The sequence below is a fragment of the Pagrus major genome, chromosome 12, assembly GCF_040436345.1.
Source record: "Pagrus major chromosome 12, Pma_NU_1.0".
NCBI classification, from domain to species: domain Eukaryota; kingdom Metazoa; phylum Chordata; class Actinopteri; order Spariformes; family Sparidae; genus Pagrus; species Pagrus major.
This window is the reverse complement of record NC_133226.1, coordinates 20127022-20147003: the sequence shown is the minus strand read 5'-3', so window position 1 is coordinate 20147003 and position 19982 is coordinate 20127022. Positions and strand designations below refer to the sequence as shown.

The 19982-nt window shown below is 41.8% G+C and overlaps 1 protein-coding gene across 1 annotated transcript in view; it reads left to right on the top strand.

Annotated features, from left to right (window-relative positions):
• Nucleotides 1-19265, top strand: part of LOC141006275 (uncharacterized) — a 101471-nt gene extending 82206 nt beyond the window's left edge. The window contains exons 27-61 of the mRNA XM_073478426.1: nt 1498-1551; nt 2251-2304; nt 7143-7196; nt 7480-7524; nt 8022-8066; nt 8279-8332; nt 9827-9880; nt 10729-10782; nt 10922-10975; nt 11065-11118; nt 11239-11346; nt 11482-11535; nt 11646-11753; nt 11873-11926; nt 12016-12069; nt 12703-12759; nt 12866-12919; nt 13011-13064; nt 13184-13237; nt 14100-14153; nt 14482-14589; nt 15080-15187; nt 15326-15433; nt 15546-15599; nt 16370-16432; nt 16522-16575; nt 16656-16691; nt 16809-16826; nt 16938-16973; nt 17084-17110; nt 17224-17274; nt 17357-17525; nt 17617-17726; nt 17832-18050; nt 18166-19265. Coding sequence (XP_073334527.1) covers nt 1498-1551; nt 2251-2304; nt 7143-7196; nt 7480-7524; nt 8022-8066; nt 8279-8332; nt 9827-9880; nt 10729-10782; nt 10922-10975; nt 11065-11118; nt 11239-11346; nt 11482-11535; nt 11646-11753; nt 11873-11926; nt 12016-12069; nt 12703-12759; nt 12866-12919; nt 13011-13064; nt 13184-13237; nt 14100-14153; nt 14482-14589; nt 15080-15187; nt 15326-15433; nt 15546-15599; nt 16370-16432; nt 16522-16575; nt 16656-16691; nt 16809-16826; nt 16938-16973; nt 17084-17110; nt 17224-17274; nt 17357-17525; nt 17617-17726; nt 17832-18050; nt 18166-18312 — 2481 coding nt within the window. The 3' untranslated portion in view covers nt 18313-19265. The remainder of the gene's footprint in view (nt 1-1497; nt 1552-2250; nt 2305-7142; nt 7197-7479; nt 7525-8021; nt 8067-8278; nt 8333-9826; nt 9881-10728; nt 10783-10921; nt 10976-11064; nt 11119-11238; nt 11347-11481; nt 11536-11645; nt 11754-11872; nt 11927-12015; nt 12070-12702; nt 12760-12865; nt 12920-13010; nt 13065-13183; nt 13238-14099; nt 14154-14481; nt 14590-15079; nt 15188-15325; nt 15434-15545; nt 15600-16369; nt 16433-16521; nt 16576-16655; nt 16692-16808; nt 16827-16937; nt 16974-17083; nt 17111-17223; nt 17275-17356; nt 17526-17616; nt 17727-17831; nt 18051-18165) is intronic.
• Nucleotides 19266-19982: the final 717 nt, after the last annotated feature.

Sequence of the window (19982 nt, the reverse complement as noted above, 5' to 3'; positions counted from 1 at the left end):
AAGTGCTGAGGTTTCATTCCGAAACAACAGATTTGCTCAAAAGAATAATGAAACAAAGAAAGATGACACATTTTTAGGCATCCATCCATATTTTCTCTGACACCAGAGTGCCCCTGCAGGTCCCATGTTTCATGGCCTTCACTCCCTCGCTGTCACACACCTTGCCTTCCTCTTTGAAACAGAGCAAGTGGCTGCGCTGTCATGCTCTGTCTTTATCTGATATGGACCGTCTAATGTATACTGTGTGACTGGCTGGAGTGGATAAGAATTTAGTCATCATTCTTGCTGAAACAGAGAAAAGTTTCCTGCTGGCAGACAGCCAGCTGGATTTCTCTCAGGACTTAACCACACACACACACACACACACACTTACACACTTATAAGGAAGTGCTCTGTTGTCCCGCTCACCCAGCTGCAAAACAGAAACAGACCCTCTGGAAAAGACTGCATCATACAATGTGAAGGGAGCTGACCAGCTGAACATCTATAGCCGCTAACAGAGAGCTCATGATGCAGACATTTATGATTTATGCCTGTGGATACATGAAAGCAGAGCAGCCTACTGTGCTATAGGTTTGCACATTGAATAGATTTTATTGCGTTTATCCGATCTGAGTGGTCCGACTGAAAAGACTCCCCATTTCATAGTTATGCTTTTACAAATGGGCCGGCCAAAAAGCGGGTCCAATAAAAGAGGGAGAAAAGCAGCCAAAAGCAGTATGTTTTCAGATATAAAATCACCTCCTCAGGCTCTCTGTTTTTCTCTTTTTCCCCATTGTCTCTTATTGTTGCAGTAGATGTGGTTTCCAGCGCTGTGCAGAGCATTTCTGCAGATGTATGTTTGTACTTAATCTAGCGTGTGTGTGTGTGTGTGAGCGTGTGTGTGTGTGTGTGATGGAAATCCAATTTGTTAGCTCAAACAAAATCAAACTGTATGGATGTAGAAGTGAGTTTGTGTCTTTGACTTTGTGACTCCAGTGTTGTAACATAAATGCTTAGTTTAGTTTTAGAGTAGGCTATCATAGTTTGTGTGGCAACAAACGCACATACTCCTTAAAGGATAAGTTCAACCAAGAATGACAATTAAGTCTCTATGTATCTACGCACTCCCATGTCGATGGAAAACATCTTTTCAAATCAGTTTGGGCTCTCAGGGCTTCTGTAGACTTGGATTAAACCGGACAAGTTGTATGGAGCCATTTTCCGTTGTTTTTTTTCTGTTGTTTTTCACATTTAAAAACAAATCACCATCTGCTTCAGTTGTTCTTTCTGCAACGCTGTTTTGCTGTGAAGCTCCAGGAATGTTTTCTGGACTTCAAAACTTCACCAGACTTTCCATCAGCATGAGGGTGAAAAGATGCTGACTAGATTTTAACTTTTGGGTGAACTTATCCTTTAATGACTTTATTGTTGCCGAGTCCTTGCTCTGTAAGTGTATAATTCCCTGTTTTGTTTCAGTTGTAATCTATGTATTGTGTGTGTGTGTACATATGATAGGGTCACCCAGGGACACCAGGTGAAACCGGGCCTACAGGACCACCGGGAAGACCAGTAAGTCAGCACTCTTTTACTCACACTTACTCCCTTCTTTTCACTTGATTATTTACAACTGATAGTGTATAGTTAATGAGTTGTATGGTTATCAACATCAGGGTTTAATCTAGGTTTAGTCTGAGGCTGAGAGAAGCGTTGATGGCTATGTCAGAGAAAACTGACAAACCAAAATGTCTTCGAGTGACTGTTTCTGTGTACAAAAAGCATGTGTTGATGATGGTCATGTTAATAACCCACAGTCTGCAGAAAAGGTTTCTCTGAGCATGATGAGAGCTGGCAGCCTCCTGCTGAACCTGCATTACCCTCCCGTCAGTCAAAAGCCCAACACCTATAACCAATTAGAAGCTGCCCCTGCCCTCCGTTTCCCCTCGCTGTGTCCTTGCCACAGCCGGGTTTGACAGAGAGCGGGGCTGAGCGATGGTGGAAGGCGGGGGCCACTGAGCCACCAAAACAAACATAAATATGGGGCTCAGGGGTGCAGCGGGACAGGATTCCAAAGCCGGCCCTTTAATTGGTGTGAGTGACAGATCTAACAACAAACCCCATAGTGTGTTCTCGAGGTCAGGCTGCCCCCCCAGGGTCAACAACCAGGGGGCTCTGTGCTCTGTCAGTGTAAACCTTTGTTTAATCTCTCCTTCTCTCTTTCCTTTCCCCCCGCTCTTTTCCTCTTCATCCCCTTTTTCCTTTGTTCGTCAGGGCCCTCCTGGAGCGTCTGGGCCAGCCGGTACCAGAGGACCCAAAGGTCTACGGGTAAGTTGGAAGTGTCACACCTGGTATTTTTGTAGCTATCAAACTTGTAGAAAGTGTAGATACGCACCCCTTTGTTTTGTGTATGCTGTAATGTGTGTGTGTGTGTGTGTGTTGGAAAAATTGTGTCTGAACATAATGAAGTGATATGGAACTGCCTCTGAGCTGAGGTCATGTGTGTTTAATGGACATGGCTGCTTGCGTAACACAATCTCGGGTTCAGAGTCAAAGCGCGAGTCTGTTTCATCCTTTTTAGAAGTCAGTGCTCATTATAGCTGCTGGAAGAGCTCCAGTGATGTAAGACAAAAAGTTTTTATTCCATATAAATGGAACAATGACTAGTAGTTGTAAGAAAAGACCCGCCGTCAATCCAGCTACATGACGTTCGTTGTCCTGGAAAATGTGACCAGGCTTTTGTGGTAATTCTGGAGGGTGCTTTGCAGATAAATTTAGTAAACTGGGGGACATGATTAATGGGAGGGATTAGCAGTTTATCAGCTTTTTTAAAGTGCTTCAATGATTCTCGGATAGCAGATTGTTTTAAACTCAAAACAGCATTCATGAAACACAATAGCAGCTTTTAGGCCTGGAATCACAACTCAGTTGTATATATTTCTGAAATACAGAGAACATTTGAAAGGACAATCAGATAGCGGTGTACATTTTTTAAAATGTTTTTATTTTTTACCTCAGCCAAACAGTTTATGTTTCCATCCATGTCAGTTTGTTTGTTTGTTTGTTTGTTAGTTGGTTGGTTGGTTTGTCAGCAGGATTACACAAATACTACTGAACAGATTTCCACAAAAACTTGGATGACAGATGGGAACAGACCCCATTAACTTTTGGTGTGGATCCAGTTAAAGCAACGTTATGCAGAAATTGGCATTTTGTGCAATTTGTGCAACACCACTGTCGTAAATACAGATCTCAGGTCTGTAACAGTTTGTCAGATGTAATGTAGGTGCTAACTACAAACAAAACTCATCATGATATAACAATATTATGTGTTGAATACTTGTATCTTGAGGTAAACATGTATGTAACGCTGTGATCCTACCCTCTCACTGAAGTTACGTAGTGCGTAAACGAGTGATGGGGGGGCAGAGTGGTGAGACAGAGACACCATTCACCCTATCATAAGACACTGTACCATCAACATGATTTTGAAGCTGTTTGAATAATGTTGATTTGAAGGGACAGATCCAGGCTTTTTTTTTACTTTCTTTAACATTGCAAGCGTTTTTCGACATTTCCTTTAATTTCTAAGGGAATAGTGCATGGATCTTGATTGAAACCATCAGGTGTATTTAGGTGGCTGGTGTCTAAGGGGACTGTTGGGAACTTGGCAGAGGTGTGCGCTCTACTGAGTACCATTCTAGGTTTTTTCTTGGCCATTTTCCATCACATCACAGTAGTATTATTTAGACAAATAACATCTGAATGCCTTCAGCGGACAGGTTTTTCACATTGAGCTGGTACTGAACATCACTGCTTGGTGCAGTTTTAGTGCTAAAATGACAGATTGCATGGTGATTAAATGAGCTTAACATAATGAGAATCTCAATTCTCATTGTGCCGAATTTATTGCATCGGTCACAGGTGTAACTTGTAACATAATTATCGCGGCATTCCGTTTAGTTGATTCACCAGCACTCCTTAAAGTGATTGGAGCAATCAGTGTTATTAGACACACCTGTGCACCTCTTGTTAAAACATGTTAAACAGTTTGCTGTAGGGGAAAAAAGTCTATTAACATAAATTTAAAATGCGTCAACAAAAACAGAATTAATATACTCGAGATACAGATGGCAGTAATCACCTGAGATTGGTCAAATTACAGCTCGGCAGTCTCAATAAAAGTGAAATCAGATACAACTCCGGAGTATTTTGTGAGGGATAGAAACAAGGGAGGCGTCAGCTGGAATTGTATCCGGTTAATACCACCAGCCGAAATTTTAGACAGATAAATAATCTTTTTCATAAAATTTGGAACAACGTACAGCAAATAAATTCTCCAAGTGGACTCCAAGGGAACTTAGAGGCAATGATTACTAAGAATCGTGAATTTTGAGAGTGACGAAGACGGCAATGATGGAGAAGACAGTAAATGAATTCCTTCGGGGTCAGTTAGCTTTTCTCTGACCTTTATATGCTCTCTCAATGAGTTCAGACGCTGTCGCTGACCTTTTCAAAGATTTTTTAAAGACGTCTTTTATCGCTATGGTTGTCTGAGCCAGCTGGAAAGTGGGATGAATTAATTCTGAGCTTCTCTACCTCAGGACGTCCATGGGAGATGTGCCGCACTGTGGTTGGCCTGGACACAATCACATTTCTCAAGCTGTGTTTTCTATTAATACTAATGTCAGCAGCTTCTACTGCCAGTAAATCTGCCTGCTTCTTCATGACTTATGCCGAAAAGAAACATGAGTGTTTAAAGCCAGAAGACATAGAGGTGGTTCTCTCACAGACAGTAAATGTGGTTAACCACAGACGCTCACTCATGTCTCACCCCCACTGCACAGGGAGTGCAGCAACTTTTAAAATGTATGATTTCATGTGTCCTCTATTCATCTTTTAAGAGATGCCATGAGGGTTGAGCCAACAACGACCCAACAGTGGTCAGCCAAATAATGCACAATTGCCAATATATTCATGCAGAAGTGTGTGAGGCAGGCTGCAGGGTGTGCTGGAGTCTCCAGTCCTGACATTAGTGATGACAAGACTGGTTCTTTAAAGGGTAACTCCACCAATTTTACACATGAGAGTGTGTTTACAAGTCTTTGGGAGTATTCCTGCATATGTGAATAAAGTAGCACAAAGCCTTTTGTGGCTCCAGAGGAAGCTGCATGTAATCTGATAAATTGCTTCCAATGATGTCACTCAGTGGCAAAGTTGCATTGTGGGTAATCTAGGCACAAGCTTTGTCCACTGATTGGACTCATTATGGACTGTTTAAAAATATTCTTACAACTACTCTCCTTTCCTCACCAAAGCCGACTTTGTTGTTCTTTCCTCAATCACCTTTTATTTTAGTCAAAATAAAGCTTTAATTTAAGAAGGATGTGAAAATATTCTGGCTCTACACACCGTCTCTCCCTGCTGTCTCTCTCTGCAGTTGCTGGCCTCTTCATGCTACTGGGCTAACTCAATGAAGAGAGTCTGTCGCTGATCAGTGGCTCTCATTTGAGCATTAAATTAGCTAAATAAAATGACAAAAATCATCCCAAAAGACATTACAATGAACCGAGCCAATCGCTATCCAGTCGCCCAAGCCTATAATTCACTCACTGATTTGTCTGTGAAATTCAAAACACTCTCAAGTTTCTTTCAGCGTCTTTTTTGGGAACGTTTTGAAAAGGTGATTTCAACTCTGGATAAAACATCCTGTTGCCAAATGAGACTCTGAACGAGTTTTACACGGACTTCAACACCATATGTCTTTTAGATGTTAGCCACTTGGCTTGAGGCACAAGGCCTTAATGTTGACAACAGTGTAACATCTGGGCTCACTCATCATTGGCACCAGACATCATTTGTTCTAACATGGAAATATTGTGGAATCAGAGACAAAGAGATAAAACTGCCTTAAACTGCATGTTGGCATCAGAGCAGCTAGGAAGCAAGCACCACTGTCTCTCTGTTTTAGTGTGCTTATGTGCTATTTGCATGATTAAATCCTATTAGTGGACGACAGCCATGAGGAATCACCAGTCTGACTAATCATGATTTGCGTTTAATAACTCCTCACGACGTCTGACCTGCAAGTCCTCAACTAATGTTTTCCATATTGAAGAGCATATTAATCTCATCTACTCTTGGCGGTCGGGGGTTATTATTGAGCTAGTTTAAAAAGATGTTTTTGATTGTTTTAATTCATGCTTCTGGGTCACCAATTAATGCAGCTAATTAATGTATTTTATTAACTTTGAAGCATAATATCTCGAGTGAGGCCATTTTTCCAGAGGCCTGATAGGGTGGAATATTTTCCCTAAACATCAGATAATCCTGCTATGTAAACCCAAGCAGTGGGTAGCAGGTACCCCAGACAGGAATGTTAATGAGCGCTGCTTATCCAGCTCTATGTATAATAGGCTTATAGCACTTCAGCTAGCGGCGCTCTCCACGGGCCAAACTCCCACTGTGCTCAGTCATCAGCCACTCACACTCCTGTGTGGCTGCGTCATGTTATATTTGCTTTCTCCTTTGAAAAATCACTGTTTACTCCCTGTTATTCATAATCTGTAATCTAGCTAAGATTAACCCCTAGAATATGACATTCAGACATACAGTATCACCCAGTGAGGATCTTCACATCACAGTGAGGCAACATCCAGAGGTGCAGGTGCAGAGCAGATGGACTGTCCTGGTCCGCTGCCTGCTTCCCATTTATTATCGCTGCTCACTGGACTAGCAGCCCTATAAGCACTTTGGATTGATTATGTTTGACAGTAGCACCCATGTAATCTAAACAGTCAGACTGCTCTGACAGTGTGTGTGTTTAAAGTGTGAACAGTATGTATCTGTATCCAGACTCCATGGCCTGATTCTAGTTCAAAAATAATACAAGACGGTAACTTTCACTGCCATGTGTGACAACCTTTAGAGAGACCTGTAGCCACGTATGCACACATTCACCTTTACACACACTTTAACATAACTTACATCCTTATTCGGCCCTGAAAAGAAATTGTAGCTTGCAGGCACAGGTACACTTGCCTCTGACATGGGGGTGTTATTGCCATCAATGTACTATACTGAGATGTTTATTTACAGTGTTGTTGGCTGTCTAGCTGTGTTACAGTGACCTCTGTTGGTGAAGTGACAGCTGTCTTGTGTTTCAGGGAGCGATAGGGCCCGACGGTCCAACAGGAGAGATGGGGTTAGAGGGCAAGGCGGTAAGAAATCTGCTTTGATTGCATGAATCAATCATCATTTTTTCTGGTTCATATGTAAAGCTAGAAACATTCACAAAGCCAAACTGTGCACACACAAGAGTGATGACCATAGATTAGCATTTAATAGAAATGGTTTCCTCCTTCATGCATAATGGATTCTTAATGGGAAAAATGATCTTGTGCACCAAAAATAGCAAGCAGCACATCTTCTCCAGCCACTCAGGAGGCAGGGAGTATACAGCAAACTGACATCGCTATCTCTCATCCCTCCCTCTCTCCGCAGGGTCTTGATGGTCCTCCAGGAAAAATAGGTTTCCCTGGACCACAGGTAAAGCACTGGGGTATATTTCTGCTTTTCCACTCCTTCCTTTCTCACATATTTCTTGGTGCTTATGTTCCTCTGGAGAGGCGAGGCATCAGAATGATTTAGAAGAGCTGCATGATACCAGCAGCATGGAGGCCCACAGTCAGATACACCATATTAGTTTGGAGGAGAAAAGTGTCCTTGGAAGGTTTTCAGCAGACTGTGGGCCAGATTTACATACGTGTCCATTGGTGGGATTTGAGAATATTTACTCAGCCTGTAATTAAACTTCTGGAAATGATTTGAGCATAAATAAATCCATGATCTTTATGTACATTGTATTCTCCATTGTATTATAATTGATGTTCAGTGAAATAGATGTAATCAAACAAAACCTATGTTTTGATATACTACTACAGTATTGAAATCTGATTTTGTGAGCATCATGCTGATCCATGCTAATGAACCCTGATCCGATTCATCCTGTCTTACTAATTCCTTCTTTAATTGTGTCCCTGCAGGGGAAGATCGGAGAGTCAGGGGAAGTGGGGCCCAAAGGTTTTCCTGTGAGTTCACTATGCTCATACATAGAAATGATACAAATACATTACATAAGAAACATAGATACGCAGTGTACTGTATGTAAATACAGTAGAATAGAATAGTATTTTGTTTAATTGTAAATGCATATTTGATTCTTACTCGACGTGTACTTTATCTGTTAGATGATCTTTAGGCAGGTACATGTACTCTGAACTCACTCACCTTTTGTCTCCAGGGTATCCAAGGGCCTTCAGGACCTCCAGGGGACAAGGGAATAGCAGGCGAGCCGGTATGACCCTCCAACCGTCTCTCCATCCTTTCAATATATTTCTCAGCAGTTTCCTCGTCTTCTCTGCATCTTTTACACCTCCCCTGACATACCTTGATATCCTTGTCTGCCTCGGTGTCTTTCCCTCTCTCACTCTTAAAAAATAAAATCTTTTGCAGTGTTCCTAAACTTTCTCTTCCCATTTTTCATAACTATACTTAGAAGTACTGAGATTCTCTTTGGCAACAAACAGCAGCCTGGTCCTGTCCTCCCAGCCCGGTTAGCTCCAAAACATCACAGCCAGGAAGAAATTTATGAGACATATTTTGGTAGTTATTAAGAATGTATTTGCCTGTATTAAATATTTCCTCCAGAGCAGCCAGATAATTGTCTCATCCTTTACACATCTGTTCTGTTGTGGCAGGAGAGTGAACAGCGAGCCTGCTGAGCTGTTTTTTGAAAAGAAAGCAGATTATTAATAGAAGCACTAAATCACTGAACAGGGGAAATCTGTGTGATTATTGCCATGAAGGACTGGCTTACAGTCGTACTGTCCTTCTTATGTTTTTTTGATTTGATTACACTTAAGGAGGCAGAAAGATGGATTAAACATGCGTCAGTTATCATGCACGCTGAATTTAGTTCAGGCAGCCATTCCATCTTTGTTTTCACTGGTATGAATTAAACACAGGCTAATGTTCTCCTGTTTCCTATTAAACAAAACATGGATCTCGAGCCATTACCATCTCAAGAGGACACTCATGCAGCTGAAGGCTGTTTACCTCATACAGCAGACTGTTTATATCTACAATAGGAAAGGCAAATGATATGTGAGAGACTTAATTTTACATGTATTTTGGTTTGTTTTGGCATGATTATGTCGAATATAAGCTATCAAATATGTTTTTATCAGCGCAGTTTTTGGGATATAAACAGTTTGTTGACAAGCTGTTGTGGCTCCCTATAAATAGAGATTCAATCACAGTGGAAGGACGAAGTGGAGTTTCCTGGCAAGCATCTTTAAATATGAATCCTTTCTTTTACACACTGTTTAAAATCACCTTTACTCCTCCTGATCATTCGTCATTGTCTCAAATATTGTGCTGCACAGAGATAGACAGCACTCTGAGAGAGCTCTGCTGTTAACTTATTCTTTGGGCTCGTTACCAATAATATAAAAATTAAAGACCACACATGTGACTTCAATAACTGTCACTATCGTTTGGGCTGAATGAAAGTCAACCAGGGCGCTAACAGAATTCATATGCACTGATTTTAAGAAGTATTCATTGCAAAGCGACAATGTTTTAGAAATTTAATCAGTGACACGGTTAGTTGTTTAATTCATAGCCAAACTGCGTACAGATGGTTTACTGATGTATCTGCTGTTGGCTCTTCTACAATCAAAAACTAGAGCGATGTCCTATTTTCTGTGCTTATTAAACGAGATCTGTCATTTATTAGTGTCAAATATCCCCAGTTGGTTTTTAATCTGATTTATGCTGTCATCTTTAGGGACCACCTGGGCCACCAGGGACTGTGGGACTGTTGGGAGAAATTGGTCAAAAGGTGAGAGATTTTGCAAACACAATCGCTGCATGCATGCATATTCCCCGTGGATAAGGGCACTGAGTTTCATCTGCATGCACACAAAGGCTATAGTGACTACTAAATTATTAAATATGAGACATCTGTTGTTCTCTTTACACCAGGGAATCAATTATGCTCTCTGATTGAAGTATTGAAGTTTTTCGTTTTTTTCCTTTCCTTCAGTGTTTTATAAAGGTTACTGTGCATGTAAAAGATCTTGAAAGTTAAAAGCCCAAAGTCCAAAACAACAGGAGCTCCTCTCTTCCGGTAGTTCCGCCTTTAATTCTGTGACTTCCTGATATCACAAAGTCACCATGTCACACATTTGCATAATTTCAGCCTGTATTTGCGGTAGAAGTGAAGCTCATTGAAAGCTGAAAACACGACAGAGCCAACCAAAGATACAGTGAGCGGTGCTGGCTCAGGCATGTGTGTGGGGACCAATCAGAGCAGATGGGTTATTCGGGAGGGGGGAGCCTTAAAGAGACAGGAGCTAAAACAGAGTGTTTCAGACAGAGGGGGAATACAGAGCTGCAGCACTGGACAGGATGAGAAAACTGATGTGATTTTTGAGCATTAAAGCATGTAAACCTATTCAAGTAGTAGTAAAATTATGAGCCTGACAATGAGCATAATATGTCCTTTAAAGTAATTAACCTACATTACAGGTGTCCTCTTTGTTTTTTCTCTCTTCCCTTTCTCATAATGATAGAACTTATCCCTGATATATTGTTCATTTTTAATCCCAAAGAGTCTTTAGCCCTTCATTTTTTAAAATCATTCAGTATTTTTTTGTTCATTATCGTTTGTGTATTTATAATAAAAAGGGTCCTCCAGGCAAGGTGGGGGAACCAGGACTGCCAGGCGAGCTAGGGGAGAAGGTGAGACAATATATTATTGCAGTTTTAATGTTTAATATAAACTGTTGCATGCCTAATTTAAACAAATGATGTCAAACCAATACCAAATAGTGCGAAAGAATATTGCCTGTGCCCTGATGTGTTTGTACCTGTGTGTCAGGGATCCATTGGACCTGCTGGCAACATCGGAGAGCAGGGACTGATAGGACAGCGGGTACGTTTATCAGCTTTAAGCCATCAAATAGTTTGCATCCTTAACGAGTGGAGCTGTACATTTTAACCTTTGTATGTGTGTGATAACAGGGAGAGCCAGGCCTGGAGGGAGAAGCTGGTCCAGCTGGTCCCGATGGAGCCAAGGTGACTTGAAAAATCCGATATGAAGACAACAAACAATAAAGCAGTTGGCTAATGTGCTAGGGATGTTTTTGCATGATTTTGAAGAAACTTATTGTCATGTTTTTATGTGCATATTCTCAGGGTGAAAAAGGCGACATGGGTCAGGAGGGCGACAAAGGAGAAAAAGGTGAAACTGGGCTAAAGGGAAAGGAGGGCCCACCTGGAAGTCCTGGACTGACTGGCGTCAGAGTGAGTGGCCTCGCTTTTCTGGTCAAATTCATACACACACACACACACTCAGTCAAACTCATACACACACACTGACTCTCACAGACTCTCAAACCCCATGTTAAGCTGTTTTTTAATTTTGTTTTCTCTCTGAAGGGTCCAGAAGGGAAACCTGGCAAAATAGGGGAAAGAGGCAAATTAGGGTCAAAGGTATGAGCATCAAATCACCTCTGGTGATGATTCTTCACAAACAATGATTAAAATGAATAAAAATGCTATGTGTTTTGCTATTCTGTAACTTCTCCCTTGCATTTGTTTAGGGTGCCAAAGGTCTTCAAGGTCACCTCGGGGAGACTGGGCCGGTGGGGAAGACTGGACCTCCAGGTTTTGTTGGGCAGAAGGGCTCTAGAGGAACAATTGGACACGTGGTAAAGTGGAACAGTAATGATACAGATATTTATCATTCATTTTCATAGAATGTTTGAATGCCATCTAATGAATGAATTACATATAAAGTGACTGAAGACTCTATATTTGTTCTCTTTAGGGCGCTCCTGGTCGAATGGGTCAACAGGGGGAACCTGGTCTTGCAGGTTATGAGGTAAGATTACCTGATTGTAAATGAGTGGTGGTTAATTGACTTTGATTTAACATTTAACATAACATTATTTCTTGCGTCTATCTTTGCAGGGTCATCAGGGATCACAGGGCCCTATGGGGTCTCCAGGACCAAAAGGTGAAAAGGTACACGTGTTTCATTTTATAGCCTTGTTTCCACCATGCAGTCCAGTTCAGTTCAGTTCATTAGATCCATAGGTTGTGAGTGGCACCAAAAGAACCACCCCGGTGGCGCCTGAGTAGCTCACTTGGTAGAGTATGTGCCCCATGTATAGAGGCTGTGACCCTGCAGCAGCGACCCAGGGTTCAAATTCAGACCGTGGCCCTTCCTTCCTGTCTCTCTTCAGCTCATCCATCAATCAAAACCATGAAAACTAAACTAAACTAAACTACCATAGTTGTCTTATCGTCTGCTCTCTGATGTAGGATTCCCCAAACTTGTAATGAACAATCACACCTATGTGTTGTGTGTTGCGAGTGTGTGGATGTGAGCAGAGTGGAGGAAAAGGTTACCAGTTGGTGCATGTCGTCAATCTGGCAGTGGTGTACAGTCTAGGCCACAGAGTCAAGACCAGTCTCTCCTGTTGTTTCCCAACTGCTTAAAAAGTGAAAGGGGTTTTGTGTAATTCTGAGCTCTTAATCTTCCTCCTTGAGTAGTCTGTCCCCAGTATATAGCCCAGCACTAGTTTGGATTGACCACACATCACCTGGAACACCCAATAAAACATCTAACATCACTGTTCTGATTTTCATCGGCAGGGCGAGCAGGGAGATGATGGGAAAGTAGAGGGTCCTCCTGGTCCTCCAGGTGACATAGTAAGTCACACCTGACTTACTTTTCTCCCTCCTTCCATTGTTGGTGCTATAGTGTTGCAGAAATCAAATCATTTGCAGTTTACTCATATATTTCATGTTTTATCAGGGTCGTCCAGGTGATAGAGGAGAAAGAGGCGAATCAGGAGATCCAGGGTACAAAGTATGTACAGAACCATAATCTCAGGTGATTTTAAAATAACTTATTTGGGTATTTGTGTTCATGAAGTCAATGCTCCGTCACTCTTTCTCAGGGTCAGGTTGGTGTGGATGGAGAGAGAGGCCGATCTGGAGCTCATGGACTACCTGTGAGTGTCGAAACGTGTGATTTCCACACACACACTTCTGTCATTAAGTCTGCATAAACAACCAGCAGGTACACAGGTCGCCTTTATATGCTTTCATTAACCTAACTGGTCATTTTCAGGGGCAGCCTGGACCTCGTGGGCAACAAGGACCCAAAGGAGCCAAAGGAGATCAAGTAAGGATGTCAAAATAAAAACATTTATGTGTTTGCTGTGTGTGGTTGAGGGTGACTCTGCTTGGCACTTGGCACTTAATACGACATTTTAATCTCAATCAGATGTATGTTTATGAAAAAAAGGAGAGACAGTCTGCCTTTACTGAGTCTGATTCAAGTGTAGAAAAATAATAGGCATGGCTAATCCTTAGTTTGTGTATGTAATTGAATGATGAGGAGAGTATTTGTTATTTGGTGATTTCACCATGACATTCAACTAGTATCTGTAATTAGATGTTAGGATTTGTAGTTGGATATGCGGTCTAATTTATTGTCTGTATTGCATTAGTTTCAGTACAAACCTTCAACCATTGTTGTTCAAGCTGTCATGAGGGCTTAAAGGAGCAATTTGTAAGATATGGCATTAAATTAACTAAAATTATCGCGATGATGTTAAGAAAGGTGTGATATCCACTGAAGTTAGCATGCTAACCAGCTAGCCCCAGTCCATCCTGACAAGACAAACTTTCTTCAAATTCTGGCCTTATTTTACAAATTACACCTTTAAGATACAGTATGTTCATGCTTTTATATGGTATAAGCAATTCAGGACAGGCAACAACATGATCAGGTCTCTGGAAAAGTGAAAAATGTAGCTGATATAGCAGAGATCCAACAGAAATATCAATATTAATCAGCCTAAAAGAACAAGTAGTACTGTGCTGTCATTGGCTTTTTTGGAAGTGGGGAGGTAGAACTGCCATGCTGGTCACTAGCTCCAGTTACTTCAATAAGATTGTAGGTCATTGGCAGATGTGGGACAGTGATGACCAATAATATTCCAGTTTCACCTCAAAAATGTTTTCTCTCTCTCTCTCTTCAGGGTCAGAAAGGCAAAAAGGGTCAGCAAGGACAAAAAGGAACCAAAGGACCTGAGGTAACCGACTTTCTGTCTTTAATTACAAAAGACACATGTTTTGAAAACAAATAGCTTGTGTTTGACAACCACAGTTCAGGGATCACTGCAAAAGATGTGTGTAAATCAGCCAATATTTCGATTTTGGAATTTTTTAACCCCCTGTAAAAATCACAGGCTCTGCTCTCATCCTTTAAAAAATGTTGTTTTTATGACTAGAACTGTTGGAGACGGGGCATAAACGAAATTCATGTATACATTAAGTTAAACAGGGGAAATTGATTGTGTTAATTCACTCGAATGAAGACAGATAATAAAAGATTTCTGATAAGTCCTCCCTTCTTTTCAGGGTGGGGGTGGTCTTCCTGGTCCCAGAGGTGTGGTGGGCCGAGAGGGACAGGAGGGTGTGCCCGGGGTGGATGGAGTCCCAGGAAAGGACGGCAGTAAAGGCATGCCGGTGAGAGAACCAAAGAAATCTCATGTTCATTAAACTTGGCTTTGTCAACATGCCCTTGACACTCATTATGCAAAATGTACATGTGTTGGACAGAACAACCAACAGCTTTATGAATGTGCTATGTTTAGAGACATACCTGTATAGAGTGAGAAATACCAGGTTTGTCCTGAAGGTGGCGCTAGAGGAGGGCCGATATTGTCATGAAGCACTAGATGGTTTATCCCATGGGACCCATGAATGTAATTAGCAGATGAGATCTAACGTGTTAAAAGTTGACATCTTGACCTGTGAGTTGCTTGAACAAAGCTTAAAGTGCCCAAAGTGGAAAGGTGTCATCCTCTGGAAAACATGAATACATGAATTGAATTCATGGCAACCTGCCCTGTAGATATCCTGCTCTGGAACAAAGTACTGTTGGGCAGACTATCAGGACAAAAGTTAAGGATGATTCTCATTCATCTTGCTTTCTTGCTTTTATGACTCTATCTAGGGAGAGCATGGTGATGATGGCGAGACTGGTCTTCCTGGAAAAGCTGGCTCACGTGGTAAAGCTGGCGTTCCGGGACTCCCAGGAGATCAGGGGGGCATTGGACCAAAGGTAAGAGGGAAATGTAGAATACTGTATAACACATACAGGTTAACAATCCATGAAAAAGTAGAATAACTGTAATGAAATGCCACTGAGCGAGCGAGGTATAGTGTTAGATATAATTTGATCATTCATTCGTCCATCCAGGGTGAGCAGGGTCTTCGAGGCCAGAGCGGACCTTCAGGGAAAAGAGGCTTCAGAGGTGGAATGGGACTCCCAGGGTTACAAGGGGACCAAGGACCGAAAGGACAACCTGTGAGTGTCAGGCACAGATACATACCTACTAAGACCTTGACCAATATGATTTCATGACATTCTGTGTTTGGAGATTCTGGGTTTACTGATTGTTGACTAAATTCTTGCTCAGGGTGATACTGGGGAATCAGGATTTCCAGGAATTCTGGGAGCTTTTGGACCGAGGGTATGTTCATCACCAAACAGCAGCACATCTCCCACAAACACACACAGACTCCACCACCAAAAACCAGCCTGTGTTTCCATCTTAATACTTCACTTTTAAAAAGTTCCCTCCTTTATTGTAATATGGCCCACTCTACTGTACATTGACTAAACAGCAATAAAAAAATCTATTCTTAGCGTATTGAAATGACTTCACAACCCGACCAAAAATCTGTTAGAACATCTGGAAATATTAGATATATTAGAAGGTGAGATTTACATGTCTTTTGTAATGATGAAGTAGGTCTCGGTGCTATAAAAATACAATAAAAGTATCAAATATGAAAGTACAACGAAAAAAATACACACAGCCCGTCTTCAGAAATGTGCTTTTGAACAAGCCGTCAGGACTTGTGTAAAGTCGTGATGTTACAACTACACAGTCAACATCCTCAGTCACAGCCGTGGTTGCAAAAACTCTAACAGAGCTGATGCAGAAACTCTGTGGGCGGTGCCTTCTCAAGCCTGCGGGAGCTGACCAATCAGAGCAGAGTGTGCTTGTCGGGAGGGGGGTCTTAAAGACACAGGCACTAAAACAGAGCTTTCAGAAGGAGGGTGAATAGAGGCGCTGCAGCAGTGGACTGTATGAGACAAATATATGTTCTTTGAACAAATAAAGAATGTAAACATTTTATAGCAGACACCCAAAGCAAACGTACGAATCTAATCATGTGAACTTTTAACAGGAGTGTGTGATGAGTGTGTATAAATGAGCATCTCTGCTGTTTTCAGGGGCCTCCAGGAGACTTTGGGCCAAAGGGCATCAGGGGACCAAAGGGGCCGCAGGGCGCAATGGTAAGTAGACCAATGATCTACATAACACTGATAAAATGCTCTGAAGCTCTCGTTTAATTCTTCTTCTCCTCACTGTTTCTCTCCATCAGGGCAGAGGAGGAGTTGGTGGCCCAATTGGAATTATTGGTCCCAATGGAAGCGCAGTATGTATTATAACTGATAAGCTTTAACATTTCTCGCACTCTCATTCTACACACAACTGACTGTGTGCGTTACTTTACAGGGTCCTAGAGGAGAGAAGGGCAATCGTGGAGAGACTGTAAGTTCTAACCACATGTATTCTTTCTCAGTTTTTTACACTTTGTTTACATTGTCTATTGTGAAAATATTTGATATAATGGCTTAAAATACGTCTTTATGTTCTCTCCCTGAACAGGGGTTGCAAGGACCAAGGGTATGTTTGCACAGCATCGTCGTTTTCTTTTCTGTTGCCATTTGTATTCAATTGTGGATGCTTGATTGACTACATATAACCTCATTCAGCATGTTTTTTTCGTTTTATTAGGGATCTCCTGGACCTCGTGGACCCCCTGGACTTCCAGTAAGTTTCCACTTTTATAGGTTTAACCAAAACCAATAAAAGTTTCATAGGTTAAGCAAACACAGTTTCAGTTTCATGATTCATTGTCTAAATAACTCTTTTCTTCTTAGGGTCGCCCGAGTATCCCTCTGTCATTTGTAAGTCATGTTCTGTTTGCTGATTTCATTACATCCAATATGGCTGAAAATACTTCAAATACATTGTTATTACACCAACACTGGTGTAATAAAATTTTCTTATTTTGCTGCAGCAAGAAGACGGTCTGTTGTTCATGGATTCACACACCCCACTCAGGACTGAGGTTGGTGGTGTAATGGCATCAACATCTCTCTGTATTATGTCTTCATATGTTGCAAAGACTCATCATTTTGTCTGTCCCCCAGAAGAAGCCGGTGATGGACCTACCGATGCTGGACCAGGGTGCAGAGATCTTTAAGACCCTCCACTACCTCAGTAACCTGATCCAGAGCCTGAAGAACCCACTGGGCACTCGGGACAACCCCGCCCGCATCTGCAGGGACCTGCACAATTGTGAACAGAAGTTAAATGATGGTGAGGATGCGCATGTTGGGTTGGAGTAAAAGATGGAGAGAAATGTTATGTTTGAATAGAGAAATAATCCAAGATGTGTTTATACTTTCAGGCACTTATTGGATTGACCCCAACCTGGGCTGCTCGTCAGATACAATAGAAGTCTCCTGCAACTTTACAGGAGGTGGACAGACTTGCCTGAAGCCATTAACGGCATCCAAGGTAACTAAGACATAATAACAATCACAATGTCATAACAATGTCATCAAAAAGAATGAAGCACATACCAGACTTGTTAACAAGCGCCTGTTCTGTCTGTTTGAGCAGCCAACAATCAGCGTTGGCCGTGTCCAGTTGAACTTCGTGCACCTGCTGAGCTCAGAGGCAGTGCAGCACATCGTCATCCACTGCCTGAACTTCTCAGTTTGGAGGTCAGCTGAGGATCAACCGGCTTCCCAGGGGTCTGTGAGGTTCAAGGCCTGGAGCGGGGAGGTGTTCGAGGTGGGAGGAGAGCTCGAGCCAGAAGTCCTAGAAGACTCCTGCTGGGTAAGACACGTCTTCTGCCCTTTAGTTGGCATCTATCTTGACTTTCAGACTTGTTATCCTGCTTGTGGTGTTCATGTTATGGTCTAAAAAAATTTCTTGTGCATCTGTGTTCCAGGTAAAAGATGGTCGCTGGCACCAGACCCATTTTGTGTTCCACTCCCTGGATCCCACCCTGCTCCCTGTAGTTGATGTCTACAACCTCCCCAACACTTCTCCTGGCTCACATTACCATTTAGAAGTAGGTCCTGTTTGCTTCCTGTGAGGGTTGCGGTGTAAGTCGTCTGACGGTGGAGGGATGGATCATCACCCTTAGGTGACGCCCTCTTGCAGGCGTGGAGATCGGAGCAGTCTCCTCCAATCCAAGCGAGTACAAGCCTCCCTCCAATCAGATCCTGCTTCAACTCCCATTGGACTGCAGACACAGAGGGAGGAAGCACAGGGAGCTGGGGGGACACAGAAGAGCTGAGGTGGAGCAGGGGAGTTCTTGCACTATTAGCTTCTTCATGCTCTTCAAGAAGGATCTCCATATGTACGCCTGCTTGGAGAAAAAAAGGCTCTATGCCACACATTCTCTCTAGAACATTGCTAAGTGAAGGGAGACCAAGGCCAAGTTAATCAGCGGACATTAGAGTAACTTATTTTTTTAACTGTATACAGTCTGTATACTGTGTGTACTTTTATTTTGGAAATACCAGGAATTCAATTCTGTTAGAAGAGAAGAATTAAAGTAATTGGGATCAGTTAAATGTACATATATAAGTTTGCTTATTATTAACGTTTATACATGTATATCTTATGTAAAGAAATAATCTTCAAGTGCAATAGAAAATGAGAAGATAATTTGATATTTTAAACTTATATGGAAGGATTTTTCAGGGGTGCCATTTTATTTGCTATTGGTGCTCGTCTCCTCGTGATCTTGCCCGTGTGAATGAATCCAGAGGCAAACTGAGGAGAGGTCACATCTGTATTTACTGGTGCTCCAAATGGGAAAACTTTCACTTTCCTCTCTTATGCGGGAAAACCGGTGGCACCCAGTCAGCTCTCAGTAACAACGTCTGAAGCCACACACTGATGCACGCAAGCCGTCCAACATGGAGAGTCAGTGCATTAAATACTTATTGCTATACTTACTATTCTTACATTATTGAACCGGATGCCACTGATGATTAGGGAGAATATCTGCAGTTGTGGAGATTAGAGGTCAGAGTAAAGAAAGGGTATGGAGCTCTAGTTCTCAGTAGTGTTTTAGTAATTTCTCTACAACTGTGGAGTGTGAAATCAGGCATCCTTCCTTCCTTACTTATGATAAAAGACAGGAGGTTAATAGTTATTATTTACTCAGCGCCACATGGGACCAGGAGTCTCTTCTTCTACAACACTTACAGTAGACAGACTACAGGTACAGAGGAGAACTGAGCCACAGGAGAGAGGAGAGTGGGTCCATGAATCCAAAAACTACCCCCTTCTTCTGTCCCATCCTCTCTCTATTAATGCATGGTGCTAGTAAGTAAATTATCTAAGGTGCTAACCATAGTGCTGTAATTACACCACTTTGCTCAATTATTCTGATGTTTATAGTGCATGCTTGCTTAGATGAATTTTAAAAAGTCCATATAATATATTGCCATAGCTTCCATAATGCACTAGAATGGTAATATCCCATCCACAATGACATAGTCAGCCATCTGTTCTTTATTGTTCAATGCTGCATTTTACAGAGATGCTTATTTTAATTTGAAAATATTTTAATGAGAATTATAAACACCAAAAAACAGATTCCCTTCTTTTGTATCCAGTATAAATCACAGGGTCTGAAGTATTTTTTCAAGAATAAAGTTTTCTTTTTCTCTGTACAAAGCCCCCCACAGCTGTATGTAATATTTTTTAGAAACACAACTAGTTGAGATAGTTCTAATTAAATAAAAGTTT